The 16,219-nt window shown below is 35.3% G+C and overlaps 2 protein-coding genes across 4 annotated transcripts in view; both read right to left on the bottom strand.

Annotated features, from left to right (window-relative positions):
* Positions 1-407: 407 nt before the first annotated feature.
* On the bottom strand, positions 408-8,467 carry LOC149003713 (putative protein phosphatase 2C 43). Of its 3 annotated transcripts, XM_089137454.1 has the most exons (6): positions 8,245-8,467; positions 6,864-6,989; positions 5,185-5,459; positions 4,499-4,863; positions 1,623-1,859; positions 408-1,487 (listed from the first exon to the last, which is right to left on the bottom strand). In XM_089137454.1, the coding sequence occupies exons 2-6, from the start codon at positions 6,908-6,910 to the stop codon at positions 1,215-1,217; spliced, it is 1,197 nt and encodes a 398-aa protein (XP_088993580.1). In that variant the 5' UTR covers positions 6,911-6,989; positions 8,245-8,467; the 3' UTR covers positions 408-1,214. The 3 variants fall into 3 exon arrangements, with proteins under 3 accessions (XP_088993580.1, XP_088993581.1, XP_088993582.1); XM_089137455.1 differs by lacking the exons at positions 6,864-6,989; positions 8,245-8,467 and adding an exon at positions 5,622-5,889 and having other exon boundaries at positions 5,185-5,504; XM_089137456.1 differs by lacking the exons at positions 6,864-6,989; positions 8,245-8,467 and adding an exon at positions 5,622-5,887.
* Positions 8,468-11,348: 2,881 nt separating this feature from the next.
* Positions 11,349-16,219, bottom strand: part of LOC149003712 (callose synthase 3-like) — a 45,584-nt gene continuing 40,713 nt past the window's right edge. The window contains 9 exon segments of the mRNA XM_089138336.1: positions 11,349-12,311; positions 12,463-12,648; positions 13,059-13,109; positions 13,215-14,012; positions 14,100-14,329; positions 14,426-14,538; positions 15,397-15,480; positions 15,585-15,703; positions 15,790-15,909. Of these exon segments, the coding sequence (XP_088994462.1) occupies positions 12,063-12,311; positions 12,463-12,648; positions 13,059-13,109; positions 13,215-14,012; positions 14,100-14,329; positions 14,426-14,538; positions 15,397-15,480; positions 15,585-15,703; positions 15,790-15,909 (1,950 nt within the window). The 3' untranslated portion in view covers positions 11,349-12,062.

The following is a 16,219-nucleotide window of genomic DNA, read 5'->3' as shown; positions in this document are numbered from 1 at the left end:
CTATATCATTCATTGGGCTCACAAAACTCATTATTATAAATGTTGATAGGTCCACAGATACATGACAAGGGCAATGGTACTGCTACCCAAAAACACAGTCAAAGCAAATGATGAGATTTTTTTTTTCTTTCCGCAACTGATGTTTTGTTAACTGAACTGTGGAATGTGTATATTTCCTTTGAGGTTGTATGTATCTAACTAGTATTGTGTGAGAACTCAAATGTAAGTAAAACAAGACTTTAAATCGTATACATATATACACGAGTAAAACTATCAAACATATTATTTGTCTTTATCCTTAAGGTATGTTTAGTTTAACGTCATTTTTTTTAAGTGGCTCTTTACCAGGTTGATATTAAAAAAAACTGTCAAATATCCTGTAGTGTCTACATACTCAACCGTATGTCAAGCTTTGTTCCTTACTCTCTTTTTTTGGGTAGACAATGTCAAACTTATGTTCGCGTCTTTATTTCGGTGGTCCATAAATTTAGCATTCTTCAAATAAACTCCGCATTTATTTTCAGTTTCTTCTCCACATATTTTTGTCTTTTTCTTAGTAAAAGACAAATTTATTGCGAAATAGAGCTGATACAACATATTGGCATCCTCCAAGGCTCCAACTATCAGCCACCGAATTAGCATTCAAACAAATGATAATCTTCAGAGCCACTTCATATCCATCGTCAGTTGAGCAGAACACAGATACACCCGATGACTTCAACATCACCTTCAAAGCAAGGAGAAGAGCAATCCTCAGAACTGCAGCTTCGGCCACAAAGGTCGAGGTTCCAATAATTAACTTGGAGCTAGAATAGGTTTATAAATCCATTAGCAGAGAATGAGTGCCACGATCCACCTGTAACTTGCACATCAGTAGCTTCCATGGTACTCGGTTGACAATTAGAGCCGGATCATAAGGGATCGGCCTGGTTGCAGGATGTTCTATTGCAAATTGGAAATGAAGCATACAAGTATGAATTGCACAGTTAATTATGCTCCAAAAACAAGAAGCCAACACAAAAATCGAACCTGCTCTTCTCCTCTTGAAAATATGGAAAAAAAAATGGATATAAAATGGGAGTCCAATTTGCCAACTAACAGGAGGGAAACAATAAGAATCAATTGAAAATAGACATCTAACAGTTGCAAGAAGGGTAGGATACACAATGGATTGGCCTCCTCTCCACTGGCCTCGCATGATAACAGTCGTAGCCTCATCGAATTGATAAGCTAGCATGGACAGCGATTCCATCAAGAACAGAAAAATCTGACGGAAGCACCGAGTCAATGAATCCTCGTACTGATATTTCTGGTACAGATGTATTTTTCCCCAGCAACTCATGATCTATGAAGATAACCACAACCGTAATATCATCATGGAAGAACCGTCTGATTCCTCTTTCAACATTCTTGAGGTCTTCATACCTTACTTCCCTCTTCTTAGCTGCTTCACTCAGAGCTGTTTGGACCAGCCGCCTTGCTATTCCCTGCAATAATTTTTGGAAGGAGACAGGGGAAGAAGAGGGAGAGGGACAAGCGGGTGGGGAGAGATATGTGAGAATCGAGTCCCTAGACTTAAACTAAAGGAAATAACACATAAAACCTGAAGGGAAATGACATACTGCTCGTGGATAATTATACACGATCTCAACAGCTTCCTGGTTTGTCATATGTTCCCAAAGTCCATCTGATGCAAATATTATAAATTTATCTTGGTGCCGGATGGGTCTTGAAAATATGGAAGGTTCGGCTGTTAAAACTGGCCTGCGTAGCGGCTCTGAAAGCTGAAACTTTGGCATTGATGGATCAACAACGAACTCTGGCTTCTTCAAGTATGCATCCCCTATAGATCTGGACACCTAAGAGTATGGCGATCAATGAGGATGGGCAGAAGATGAAACAAATGAATGTCAATTCATTTAGGACATAAACTGAGGGAAAAATTAAGAAAGTGTGTAAAGTTGAATGTGAAACCACAGGCAATATGCATAATAGTGTGATGTGCCCAGAGCATCAAATTCCTTTCATTCACTTGAGATATTGGTTGGAGGACAATCCTTTATGATCTTTACAGTTTGCAGCTGAACCTTAATCTTTTCAATTTAGACCCTATATAAGGTAACCAACAACAGCTGCTTGTGAAATTAAAAGACACACCTGAACAACAATACCTGAGAAGTCACATTTTGTATGATAACCATTTTTACTTAGGGGAAGGAAACATGAAATCTTGTATACCAAGTAATGAGACAGATACATCCAACATGATTCAGTTCACGCATGCACGCAAACATATGAGGAATGATCAGGACTAGGGAAATGAAGAAATTACAAATGTGGAGCAGTTAGTTAGAAGTTTACTAAAACAATGGCAGAACCACATACATTCAATTTATTCTTCAAGTAAGGTCAACATTAATTAAAAGCATGTTTTCTTTTAAAGAATCTTCAGAGTTTGGGACATTAAGTTGATGATGAGGTGATTTACATACTTTCTTAAAGCGTGATTGGAAAAAGAAAAGAAAAAAATGACAAGATAGTTCATGAAACAACAGAGAAGTAGAAGTTGATAAGAAAATTTTTAATAGGAAAGCTAGAGTACTAACTGAAATTCAATGAAACAGTTATTGGCTGGTGTTCTCAATAGTCCTGCTCATGTTTGTCTTTAGATTGCAACTTATCAAATACATCTTCCAAAAGTCCAAACATCCACAAAAACTATAATCCAACTCCAACTCATTAATGTTGAAAAAGAGGGTCAGTAGTTATTGGTGGGTGGGGGTTAACTTCAACTAAAAATTAACATAATTCAGGTGACTCTTCCCATCATCTTAAAAGGCTACATACTTACTGAGTGTAGTGATCCGCTACACCACCAGATTCTCACATAGCAACCACTTCCTACCAACAACCAAATTGTGATATCATACTGTGCCTTTTGTAGTGTTATTAATGTTCGCAAGCACCACACATGGTAGTGATAGATATTTCCATTCATTTGTTTTCCAGTACTCCAACAGTACCACTCGGTCCATTAAATGGATATTAATTGAGTACATCCTCCCATACTAACTAAGAGTTCTCCTAGCATAAACTTTTACATACAAATGTACAATGCTTTTTTATGGATCACTTTCACAATAAAACTACCTGTCTGAAGTACACAACAAACAAATCTTCTCTCACATCTTACAAATATAGATTTCATAACACTGGAAACTGAGGAATTTAGAATTTTAATTCCAATTGGAACCATGTCCCATCATTAAAGAGCAATGGGAGGAGGATCAAGTTTTCCCCGTGTTGGAATTGTTATGCTAGGTTAATATTTATGATTTTCTTTTCACAAAAATTCAACCACAATTTATTGAAAACACAATATTAAAAATCACAAAGCTGAGTTTCTGTTAGAAAACTTTCTAAATGAGACTTGGCTGAGTAACTGGTTCAAAAGGAGTTGATCCAGCCACAAACTCTAAAATTCTTTGTATATCGGATGATTCCCTAGTCTGCACAACGGGATCTGTATTAGAAGTACATCTATAAGATGCTCTGACATCTATGTTTCACTGGAATTTATTATTAAAGATGTGTAAGGCTAGATGATTTTACCCAGGAAAATGCAAACATGAGGATCACAATGAACTCTCACAAAAAATGTATTTTATTCTCATGTAAACACGATGGTCACAATGAATTCTCAGGAAAAATGTATTTGATTCTCATGTAGGAAGTTCGAATGTAATTGCCAGACCAATTGCCTAATGATGATGATCAGGCAAAGTGGCTAGCGATGCAATCTTCATCTGCTACACCAAATGCGCAGCACAACTCTTTCCCACCTCTTAATTCAAATGATGATCTCTGCTAAATAGCACCCAGTAAACAACGTTAAGGTTCATAATCATCTAGGGTCACCAACCCAACCATGATAAATTATTTGACACAAAAAAGGTTCTCCATGACTTCCACAAAATCTAAATTATTTTGAGTCTGGAAACAACCTCCCTGCATGAGCAGGGGTAAGGCAATATCTATTATTACCCTCCCCAGGCTAGACACCACAGTGGCAGGAGCCTCGTACACTGGCACACCTTTTATCTGATGGAGAGCATGCGTTTGGTTACATAAAGGAGAAATCACTTCCTTCATCATTTATGCACACATAAATTATGTAGGATACAAATCCAGGGATTTAAGTAAAAGGTAAACAATCATATGATGTTACCTTAGGTTGCATCTTAGATATAAAAATAAGAGCTATAAATATTCCATCTGAACAACAATAAGAGATGCCAACCCCATCACAAGTTAAGCTAAATAAGAGCACCTCATTACAGTTTGACAACCTAAATTCTTAGGGCAGGTAGAAAAGAAACTAAAGAAAATAATTGACATGACATAATACACAAAATGCAGATTTTTTACCAAAAAGGGGGGAAATAATCATAATGTAACTTATGGGCAGTTATCACTGAAGGAGAAGTAGAGAAAGAACCTGAATGATGCCTTTGACACGCCATACGCCATGCTTCATGACAACAACTTGCTGATCATCAGGATGCAAGGACCTGAGTTCTTCCCTAACCTCCTCCATACTTGCATTGTGTTCTGTAGTCAATTGATCTGCAACAATGTGATTCGACCTACCTACACATCCAATTACGGCCCTAGAATCACCCAAATTAGCAACATGCAGGGTTCCCCTCCAGATAACACCAACCAAACAACAAGACCCGGTTGCAGCAATTTGAGGCTTAGTTGCTTGTGTTCTGCGCACAAGAGAGAGAAATCCTTCCTCTGTGGCAGAAAACGCATTTCTTAAAACATCTTGGGAAATCGTTCCATTTTCGCGAGCCAGCTCTGTAGCATAAAGGTGGGAAACCCAGTTCAGAACCCAAAACTATTAAGGGCGAGGAGTATCAACAAGGAATAAATTGAGCATGACCAAGTAAGCCCGAGCTGAATAATGACTATATCAACATATGCTTGACAATCATGGAACAAACAGAGCTTGGAAACATAAATTGAATAGATATACTATATCACCATATGCTTGACGATCATGGAACAAACAGAGCTTGGAAACATAAATTGAATGGATATACTATCAATAAGCTTGAAGATTTTCTTCAGGTTTAAAGCAATCGCGACAAAGATAATAAAAATTAAGAGACCACTTACTCATCAGATGAAGGAATAGGTGATCGCAGACGAAGCGAGATGCTTCAGGGCCAGCATGACCATCATAGACCCCAACGAAAGTGCCATGAGAACCCGTCTCAACCTGGCTTTGATCTTCCATGACCTCATTAGCTTGGACGACGGCAATCGAGAACTCGCCCAAAGAATGTCGGTCGAGGTCTCTACACCAAAAAAGCGCGTCGTCCGTTCCTTCCTCATCATCCTTGCTCATACGGGCGTATCGCCGGACCGGACGCCAACACGCCGCTGCAAGCCTTGTCAACCACGAAAACATCCCTCATTTCCTCAAAAGAAAAACCCTAAAAAAAAGTTTCGGATATTGCTGAAACCAACACTATACCTCCCCAGAACGAATTCGATAAAGCCTAGATCAGTGGAAAGAGAAAAAGAACAAATGCAAGAATATTATAGACTACCTTTTAAGTAAAAAAATGAGAAAAAGGCGAAGAACATAAGCCTCTGCACAGAGAGAGTTTCAAGAGCGACTTCAAAAGCAAATAGACGAGTTATGGCTGTCGAGTGAGACTGGTGAAGCTACTCCGATTTCAGAGAGAGAGAGAAAGAGATTGAAAGCAGCAGAAATTGATTGAAATGATAGGAAGCTTTGAAGAAGTTGTTTCGCCTTGTGGGAAATGATCGTCGAAAGAGGAAAGCTGACGAAGCGTGGAAAATGCTCTTTTTCCGCACCGTTAATGCAATATGTTTTTTTCAACCAAAAAAATAAAATAAAAATGCAATTAGTTTCACAGAAAAGCCACTTATCTAGATTCACAATTACAAAAATGCCATCATTTAACGTTTTAAAACCGATAAAATTTCAGTGCCATCCCTGACATACCACCAAAATTAATTTCACTCCTAAATTGTTTAATTTATCAACCATACCCTGAGAGTGAAAATAAATCAATGACATTCGTTGTTCTTAAGAATTCACAAATAAGTGCTGATGTATACTTAGTTATACTTAGTTAAACTTTTCAAAAAAGACAAGAGCAAATTGCACTGTTACTCTAAAACGAAGGTTTTAAAGCACTGACACCCCACTTAGTAAAACAGTTAATCACTGTTTATTTTTTTTTAATTCAAAAAAGTTCTTACCAAAATCTGAGGAAAAAAATAAATCAACAGTGTTTTTATCAAATAACCTTGGTAAGTGGAAGAATGTCTTCTTCTTCTTCTTTTTTTTTTTTTTTTTTTTTGGCAAATGAAAATAAGATTTCTTGGAAGGGTATGATAATCTTTGTGATAATATAACTAATCACAAAATACGACCTATGTGTTTTTCAAACAAAAAGTGGGATATCAGTGCTTTAAAGCTTCCATTTTGGGGCACGTGTGCGGTTTGCTCAAAAGACAATGATACCCTTGAATAAATAACCTTACGATCGACTCATTTTTTCGTCTTCCTCTATTGTCTATGACTTTTTCTTCTCTCAAGCATAAATCCGGCATGGAAAAAAAGAGTCATGGTGACTCGTCGTTTAAAGCCTAAATCGGTATTGTAATTTATATCAAGGTCAAAATCAACCATTCAAGAGGCAGATGGAATCAAGTTAGAAGACAGATATGGTTTATATCTGATGTCTTCAAAATTTTTGTAAAGAAATTTATAGATTTAGGAAGTAACTTTCTTAATAGAAAAGTTTAAATCTTCATACCTTTTCGCCCGATCCTTCTTGTCAGTGAAAATCAGATGTGGACTCATTGATTTTGATCCAAATAAGCACTTTCAACCATTTTTGGATCGATTAATGAAATCTCTTATCAACCATCACTGATCATCCCTGTTTGAGATGACATACAAAATAATTTTTTTAGAGAACTTGTAAACAAACATTTTTATTAGATTAAAGCATGAAAAATGAATAGAAGGGGTGTTCATATAATTGTCAGGAGCCACATCATGATACTATCAAATTGGAAAAGATAGAAAGAATCTTGTTCATGAAATAAATGGGGATTCGCATGTAATCTAAAGCGTAATCACAATTCACAAGCACGCAACCTAATATTTATATGTGTTTTATCATGTAATATGGTAGCCAACATGAAATAGTGGAAACTCATCACAACATGGAAGGCAACTATACTCTATTAATAATGTCTGAATAAGGGATTTAATATTGAACTTTGAATGACAAGTGATTGTTAACTATATTTTCACATTTTTAGTAAGATAATTATGCTTATCACTTTTAAATTAATTTTCAATTTTTTTAATTTAAAAGACTTTCGAGAAAGACAAGAGACAGCTAGATGAAAAAACCTACTCAGACTAATTAAATAAATGACAAGAAAAAAACACATTGAATAAATTGAATCATAATCGAACTATATTTTTAGGGTGAATAATCATCAAATTGACCAAAAGCATGAAAACATTTAAAAGCATAAGTTTGTAAACTCAAGCTCGTAAAAATACTAGAAAGAACATTCTTACCAAATTAATTAATTGAACCCTAAATAACAAAACCCTGACAACAACAAAGAAAGAAAACTCAAACCCCCTGCCAGACAACTGAAACAAAATGAAAGAGAAAGTTTAATATTTATCAAGATTTATATGACAACATAGAAAATAAGAACAAATTATGTATCCAACCATTAGATTTGCAAATTATTATGTATTTTATACCACTTAGATTGAATTCAAGCTATTAATTGGTATAGAGTTTAGAAAACCAAGAAAATCACATTCAATGTTGAATTTACCCAGAAAAGCAAGAAAAACAAAGGCAAACAAGAATTATTGGAGTCACTTTGGGGTCCCAATGTGACTCCTATATAAAACATGATATGAAAGACTGAGTAGGGCTGTAAATGAGTATTCTTTAGTTAAACTTCATATGATTGTTTTCATTGACAAGTAGATGGATAAAAAATTCTCAAGAGAAGCCCAAGCAAAGTGAAAAGAGATTTGTGAAGGAATAGGAAGCTCAAGGGGGGTGATCTCCAAGCAATAATTAATCAAGGCCATTAAAACATATGAATATAAATAGAAAACAAATTAAGCAACATGAAGAGCTTGTATATAATTACCTCTTTGAGTCCTGGAAGAGCTTGTATCTCAGGTATGATGTGTTCTCTTCTTTCTATGCTTTCAATAAGTTTCAGCAGGCATTGATACTGTCATTCAGAGTTTTCAGGTGATGGGTTGATGAAGAAGCTATGCAGTATGGAGTTCAACAGCCAAGAACACAACAGGGAAGGAGGGATTCATGTAGTTTTTTAATTTCTCTCTCCAGGATTCATCAAACTGATCTGAGCCAACAAAATATATTGTATTTTGTAGCTTTTGATATCAGAACTATTGTGATGTTTCCAACATAAAAAAGACACATGAATTGTCCAGTTTCATAATTTTTCCATTCAATATATATATATATATATATATATATATATATATATATAAATGCAACAAATCTGATTCTGCATGGGTTTTCAATCCTGCTGGGGAAATATAGATATAGATTAATGTTATTAAACACAAAAAAAAAGTACCATTGAATTAGAATTTGACATATTCCACAAATTTTTTTTTGAATTTGATATATTTGAATTAAACATATTGGAAAAGTCATTAGAAAAAAAATTATATTATTAAAATTTCATTTCCCATTCTCTAAATATTGGATAATGAAATTCATAACATCAATTTCCACGAGGCATAGCTTGATGTATACATGTTTATTTTTATCAACTTGTAGAGTTGTATTTTTTAAAATATTCATTTATAGTTTATAATTTATAATTTATAACAATTTTATGAAGAATTGGACCATTCTATAATTTGAGAGAATATTCTAATAGATGGCAATTCATATGGTTGACATTGATGCAAGTGGGGATTGGGTTTCTGGTCATATCTACCTAATAATTCTTATTGGAATTTTTTTTTTACTTAATAGCATTTTAAATTTGATATTTAATAGTTTATTAATGTTATTGTTATAATGCATGCGTGACTCCATGTAATAGTACATACCAAGTTTTGCATTGCAACACTATTTTAACAAGCAATGCTCTTAAAACTATAAACTAATTTTGACTTTTACAAAATCATTTCATTAAAAGGAATAAAACAAAAAATTGGGTTTTGATGTAATAAAAATGATATTTCATTATTTTGAAACTTTTAAGTCAGTAACACTTTTCTATTCAATGTACCCAGAGTTAAGATTTGATATAAGCAAGAATAGATGTATCATTCCTGTAGTCACTTTTTGCTGTAATTTTTTTTCTCTTTCAACCAAGTAAGCCGATTACACTAAAATGAAACCAATATTGATTTTAGTTTATCAGAATTTGTTAAAAAAGTGAAACAACATGAATTGACTTTTTGGATGGTAAAAATATTTAATAGAAATTTAATTCTAAGACCTTATTCTTTTTATTTTTATTTTTGGAAGGGGCTTCGTATAAGACTTTTCTTTTTGTTTTCTGGAAGATTTTATAAGATATTTTCTTTCGAATATGAAAAATCAAAACTTGTTATCAGAGCAATAACTAATCGAAAAAAGGCAACAAAAAGCCCACCTTATTGCTGGATTAGTTTGACCCACACCCAGCATTTCTATTCAAATTTTTTTTCTAAAACTTGTTTTGACCCATCTAGGCATTATACTAATTTTTTTTTCAAAAATTTAGTCATAAAAAACATAAAAATAATAGAATTAGGGGGAAAAAATCTCTTTACTTCTTTTAAAGGGATAATCTTCTTTACAAGGATCCATGCCATAGAAAAAAATTTGCAATGTACATTTCCACCCATCTAATAACCTTTTAAAGCAAATTGCTTGATGGAGTAAAATTGGTGGAAGAATGAAAAGTGTATACTTTCAGAATTGAATTTGTTTGATCCAAATGAAAAATGAATAAATTTTCTCAAAATAAATAACTTGTCTGCCGACGTGATTACCCATTCCCTCCCACGCAGACAAAAGTGTTAATCATTTTTTTGGAATTGTGGAAAACATAAAATAAACTACTAAAAAGTGAAAATCACTTTTTTTTTTTTTACAAAAAAATAGAGAAGAAAATCACATATTGTACCTTTTCTCACGTTTTAATTATTATCTACTCCTTTTTCCCGTACTTTGTAGGAAATTTATCTAAGTCTATTTTTAATAAAGAAAAAAACCATCTATTTTTTTATAAACGTATGCCATGTGTCCTAACATTACATCAAATGGTTGAAATCAATTTATAATGTCACATCAAATAATTGTGATTATATTTTAAAAAAAATGATGTGATTTATAAATGGACCTCAACCTTTTGATGCAATATTGAGATATATGTCACATATTTACAAGGAATTGGCTAAGAAATGGACCCGATAGTAGTCCGTACTCCGTACTCCGCATGCCAACCCTTGAACTGCTGCTCTACTACTTGTTACCAAAAAAAAAAAAAAAAACCTGCCCTTCTACTCATGTCAGCCAAAAGTATATCAAAACATAACATTAGTAAAACCCTCTTATCAAACAGGTTTTTATCTCTACCCAAAAATGGAAATAACAGGTTATCTTTTATTATTTTATTTTTTAGATGAAGATATCTTCATTCTTGAATATTAACCCTTTACCAGTACAATTGCAGTAAAAATGGGTAAAAAGTCGCTTTCTTTCTGTTTCATCTCTTAGAAAGTACACTTTTGGTCAGATAATATCCTCTGCAATTTCCCACCCTTTGCAATTTCTATCAAAGATTGCTGAATTATCATCATATGACCATTAATTATCCAATTATCACAACTAAAATTGACCTAAGAATTGAATATAATAAAATATCTCTAAATTTAATCCTTTTTTCCCTTTCTCTTGAGGCCAAATTTTAAGAATTTATTAAATTCAATGGGTTTTAATTGTGAGACTTAATTTCAAAAAACTATTAAATTCAGTTCTTAATTGAATTTATTTTAATTGTTATTGTTAGATAATTAACTGTCACATGTCATTGTAGTCTGTAGAGGATTTAAGACCCTAACAGGAGATTCATTCAAGAAAACAAAAAAGTAAAATAATATATTCAGATTTTATTATTATTATTATTATTATTTTTTGGTAACCAATATATTCAGATTTTAGGATCTTGCTTCAATTTTCAGCATGAGAGAATCCGTTTTGATTCCTGAGGTCAAATTTAGTGCTGTTTTAGTCGCAAACTCTTTAGATTGAGAGCAAGGAATAGGTGGGTTTCCTACAGTGGTTTCATGCACATTATTTGTTTTCCTGGGGACTCTGTCTACCACACGCGTTCTGGACAGGGCAAACCTTTCCATCTATTTAGGTCTTGCCTGTAGCGAATCAATTAAGACCCCTCTTGAGGCTTCCACCTGTAGAAATTTTCGCACTCTTAGAGTCTTCTGACCAGTGGACTCATTCTAGGGTTCCTGAAGGCATCTGATTACAACCACTTACGTTTCAGAATCTACTACCAGAAAAAAGAACATTTCAGACTCACCATCGTCAGATTCTGCATTTAGAATCTTTCTCAGTCCAATTCGAAGTTCCCATCTGCTATTTCCTCTTTCAATACCTAATCATCCATTTGGTTGCATTTTACTCGTTCAAACCACACATGTCCTTGGATTCAGAAGCTCTGCATTAACTGGTTAATATGATAGTACATCTTCTGCTCTCTGCTGTAAGTCGGAGTATAATATACAGAATAGAGTTGATTGCAAGTTTGCAACCCAATCAAAATCACTTTGAAGCTATTGGTAGAACCTCGGGATATAAAACATGATAATAAATGTAATGCTACCTCCTACTCTATTCTTCAAAATAAAGAATTCTACATCTATTCCATTAAATACAATGATTGAAATCTTCAACTTCCCTGCCCAGCATAATTTACTCCTTACTCCTAGATGATCTGTCCTTTCTCGGTCCACCAAGAATACGTGAGATCTGTAGACCTCTGCTGAAGGCTTGATTGAACAACATTCTTGTCTGGAATTCTGATACAAATGGGAACCAGGCCAGAAATGCAATTGGGGTGAACAAGAGCAATCCCATTACAATTTCGTAGCCACGAGCAAGCGTCTTAACTGATCCCCAGAAACCAGCACGATGAACAACAGGTTTACAAGCTTGTGCGATCTGACAAATAATTAAATCAAAAAACATTTTAACTTCCAGAGAAGTAGAGGAAACTTGACTGCAGAAGGGGAACGAAAAATGTGCTCCTTTAGCTACATTCATAGAATAAATACAAAGTTGACCAAAAGGAAAACAGAAAGTATTTGCGAACCTGAAGCAATCCCCATCCAGTCGGCATGAAAGCAAGAATGCAGATGAAGATGTCACGCACTGTCATATGTGGCAGAGCAATCAAAATGATCAAAATAGAAACAAATGTAATGAAGATAAGTCCCTTGATTAACCGGAAGACAAGCTGAAAGTTGGCGCTGAATTTTCGTCTTCCAACGGACACAGTCTGTAGACAGCCAACAAACAAGTCAAACAAAGCAAGGTAAAATCACATTTCACATCAAGGGTATACCATAAGAAGAAAGCCTCCTCACCAAGGCCGTACTTCCCACACAAAGTGCAAGGTAAGGCTGGTGAGCGCAGTGGGAAGAGCAACTCTCTTACCAGACCTCTTACAGTAAATCAGAACCACTAAGTACTTCCATAGATGTTTAACCGCCCCCCCCCCCTCTCTCTCTCTCTCTCTCTGTGGTTTGCTAATTATGTAAAACGGAAAGGAATTTTGAAGGAGATTCTTGAGGCGTGACAACCTGTTACTACTCACATAGTAAACTTTGTTCGCTAATTGTGTCAAATGGAAAGGAATTTTGAAAAAGATTATTGACATTAACACAATAAACTATGGCTGTTACTAACCTTCATCACAATCAATATGGAAATAATCACAAGCCATGAAGCACCATAGACCTGTGTGACCCATCAAAATGTTGATTATTGGCAATGCTGCAATTGAAGATACGTGATACAAATTAACCGAGAATGCATTTAAATGTTACAGGTTCGAAAACATACCAGAACACTTCTGGTCTTCTTTGTTATGTTCAAGTGGTAAACAAGCCCATATTGGTAGATAAAAAATCGCAACGATAGCAAAATCTCCCCAATCAGACCACGCTTCCCAGAATGTCTAAGATGCTCTTGCTGCGTCTCCCACCATGATTCCCAACTCTTTTCTGGAGGTACACCAATACCTCCTCGGTTGCTTATCCACTTATTCCAATCAGTCCAGTCATCAACAATCTTTTGCCACTCGAACCCAGATGGATTGAAAAGGAAGGGAGCAAAAAGCCATGTCCCAACCATGAACCACATAGAGATAGTGATCAAGACATATGACACTGCACCTCTGTATGTATGGCCAAGAAGTTGGTACACAATTAATAAAATCAGCAATTCAATTCCCTTTATGAAATGACTGCGGGAGTACAATCTATAATTCTCTGCAAACTTGGCATGGAACACCACAAACCCACGACCAGTAGCTCTGTATTCTGCTCCTCCATGAAGCAATGTCCTTCCATAATAGTGGGTTTTTGTTCCTAGGGAAAATGTGAAAAATACAGGAGCCAACTGCAACTGCATCATTATGAAATCAGTTAGTGCAGTGCGGAATCCTCTTTCCAACCCGATCTCCATCATCATAGGCAAGGCCATTAGGAACCCAAGTTGCACAAAAGATTGAGAAGCAAGAGCCACTTGAAGGGCCCTAACATTCTGAATCGACGTTTCTGTAAGCAGGCCTTCTTCGAGTCCACTAAGGACAAGGTAAAGGCGACCATAAAGAAATACATAGACAGTGAGGACAGTTACCTGCCAGTCAAAGATAGAAATGCAATCAGATAAATGCAGGACACACAGACATGTTATAGGTAAGAAAAGAGTTGCTTTGTAACATACCAGAGTACTGAAATAAAAACCAACGGTGGTGAAATAGCATGACAACATTCGGAAAAAATCAAAACGGTGTCCAAGCCTGTATATATCACGGCTTAACGTCTGTTCACCATTGCCATTAGCTATTTTTGCCTCAAATAGAGAAATCTGGTTGAGACCCACGTCCCTTCCCTTACCAACTTGCATATATTCATGATGAGTAACATTTCCTTCACGAAGAGTAGAGTTGAAACCTGTATACAACAACATGAACATACATGTACACATGAAATTATCTTTATTTAATCAAGTCCTCGAAATAGAAACAAGGAACTTTGTAAGGAGTGTACCTGCAAATATATCCTCACTTAAATTTATGATCTTTGACGCCTTACTGACACCGCCTCTTGTTATGTGAAAAATTCTATCAAATACATCTGGGTGGCCATAGTGAAACCGGACCCTTTGTGGGCAAGAAAATGGAGAAAAACAGATGATCAGTAACAACAATTAGACATCACATCAACAAAAAGGCCAGAAACATGGAGAAAAACAAATGTTCAATTTATACTAAAAAAACATGTAATGAAATGGGTACAACATTGAAACTTTAGGGTTCTGGATACGAGCAGAATTGTAAGTCAACAAAATACTCAACTTTAACCATCAGACACAATTCGCCCCCAACCCCCCCCCCCCCCCCCCCCCAAAAAAAAAAATCCGCTGCTTCATTTATCTCACTTCTGTGAACTTAGATCGCATTTGATCAGGCACAACATGGATATCCATTCACATAAAGGATACATATGCACTTGCCCACTGTGAAACCCTGCTGGCCAGGCTATCCATATAATAATTATGGTCTGTAAAAGGAAACACCAGTTATTTCAACTGTTGGACTCGACAATTTTTATAGGCTTTAGTATTCAACAGGTGCCTCAGATAACAGTAGCTACATTTATGCAAACATAAATTTGGGCTGGGGATTTGAGAATTTTGAGAATAAAACTAATAGCAAACACCTTTGATTTAGAAAAAGTCTTAAGCCCCAATAATTATTTCCAGAGAAACATCAAGGAATTATAATAGGCGAGGGATTTATCCTCATTCCAGCCTTGTCTGACAACAAACATCCTTCCAGTATAAGAAAGATGAAACCATGTACAAGAAAAAAATTTAAACATATCACGCATGACAAAAGTAACATCAATTACATAAAAAAGAAAAAGAAAAAACGCAAAAATGCCAGTTACATGGAATGCTTCAACTACAAAGACAATGGGAAAAAGTACTTTTCTAGAACTATGATTAGTGGTCTTACTTCAATGGGTTTGCCAAAAGCCTCTGCCCAATAGTCACAAAGCTGGTTTCTTGATTTGACATAAACCACGCAAGGGAAGAAACACTACACACAATATCACAAGAATATCACATTATCCTCAAATAATAGTCAGTGTGATTCATAAGACAAACCACTGAAACCATTAACCATTAAAGCCAACAAGATACCTCCCAGTAAATATGTGCTCCCTAAGTCCAAGTATTGAGGGGTATCTCACACCATCATGTTTTTTAAGAAATTCTTCTAGCAGGTTCCTCATTTTGAATGCTTCTTCCATGTAGTTGTCCTGAAGAAAATAGGGATTTTAAGAAGCAAAATTTAGGCTCAGAGTCACGGGTTAACCTTACAGCTAAGCAGACGTAATTAGCCAACCTGGTTCATGTCAATTGTCTGCAATCCTTCTCCACGTGTGAAAATAATAGCATGATTCTGATTCTCAGGCTTTCCTTCACCCAATATAGCAGGTCCAGGAAGCTTTATCCTATAAATGACCTAATCATTCAAATATAAACAACCATAAATAACCCAAAGTATGGAATCCTAAACACAAATAGTTAGCAACACCATAGCAGACAGTATCACGAATGCAACCACAATAGACAGTAACGTATAATACAAAATATAAAATAAAGGACTCCGCAACCAAGCAATTACTTTGAGATGTGGCCAATACAAATGAATTGCTTGCCAGCCAAGACTGACCCACTACTTTTAGCATAAAACTCACATTGGGAAATAGATCACTCTTATCAATATGCTTTTAACTGAAATGCAGTTTCCTACAGCATCACATTCAGCTTCA

This window comes from Hakea prostrata, chromosome 10 (genome assembly GCF_041222555.1).
Source record: "Hakea prostrata isolate BN-2017 chromosome 10, UWA_Hpros_2, whole genome shotgun sequence".
NCBI lineage: Eukaryota > Viridiplantae > Streptophyta > Magnoliopsida > Proteales > Proteaceae > Hakea > Hakea prostrata.
This window is presented reverse-complemented; position numbering and strand designations above follow the sequence as displayed.

Excerpts from the sequence above, each read along its gene's own strand:
- LOC149003713 (XM_089137454.1), bottom strand. The coding sequence starts at position 6,910 with ATGAGTCCACATCTGATTTTCACTGACAAGAAGGATCGGGCGAAAAG. Across the intron at positions 5,460-6,863 it reads AAGAAGGATCGGGCGAAAAG|GCTTGCAGCGGCGTGTTGGC; the intron begins GTATGAAGATTT and ends GTGGTTGACAAG. Across the intron at positions 4,864-5,184 it reads CCTATTCCTTCATCTGATGA|AGCTGGCTCGCGAAAATGGA; the intron begins GTAAGTGGTCTC and ends TTTATGCTACAG.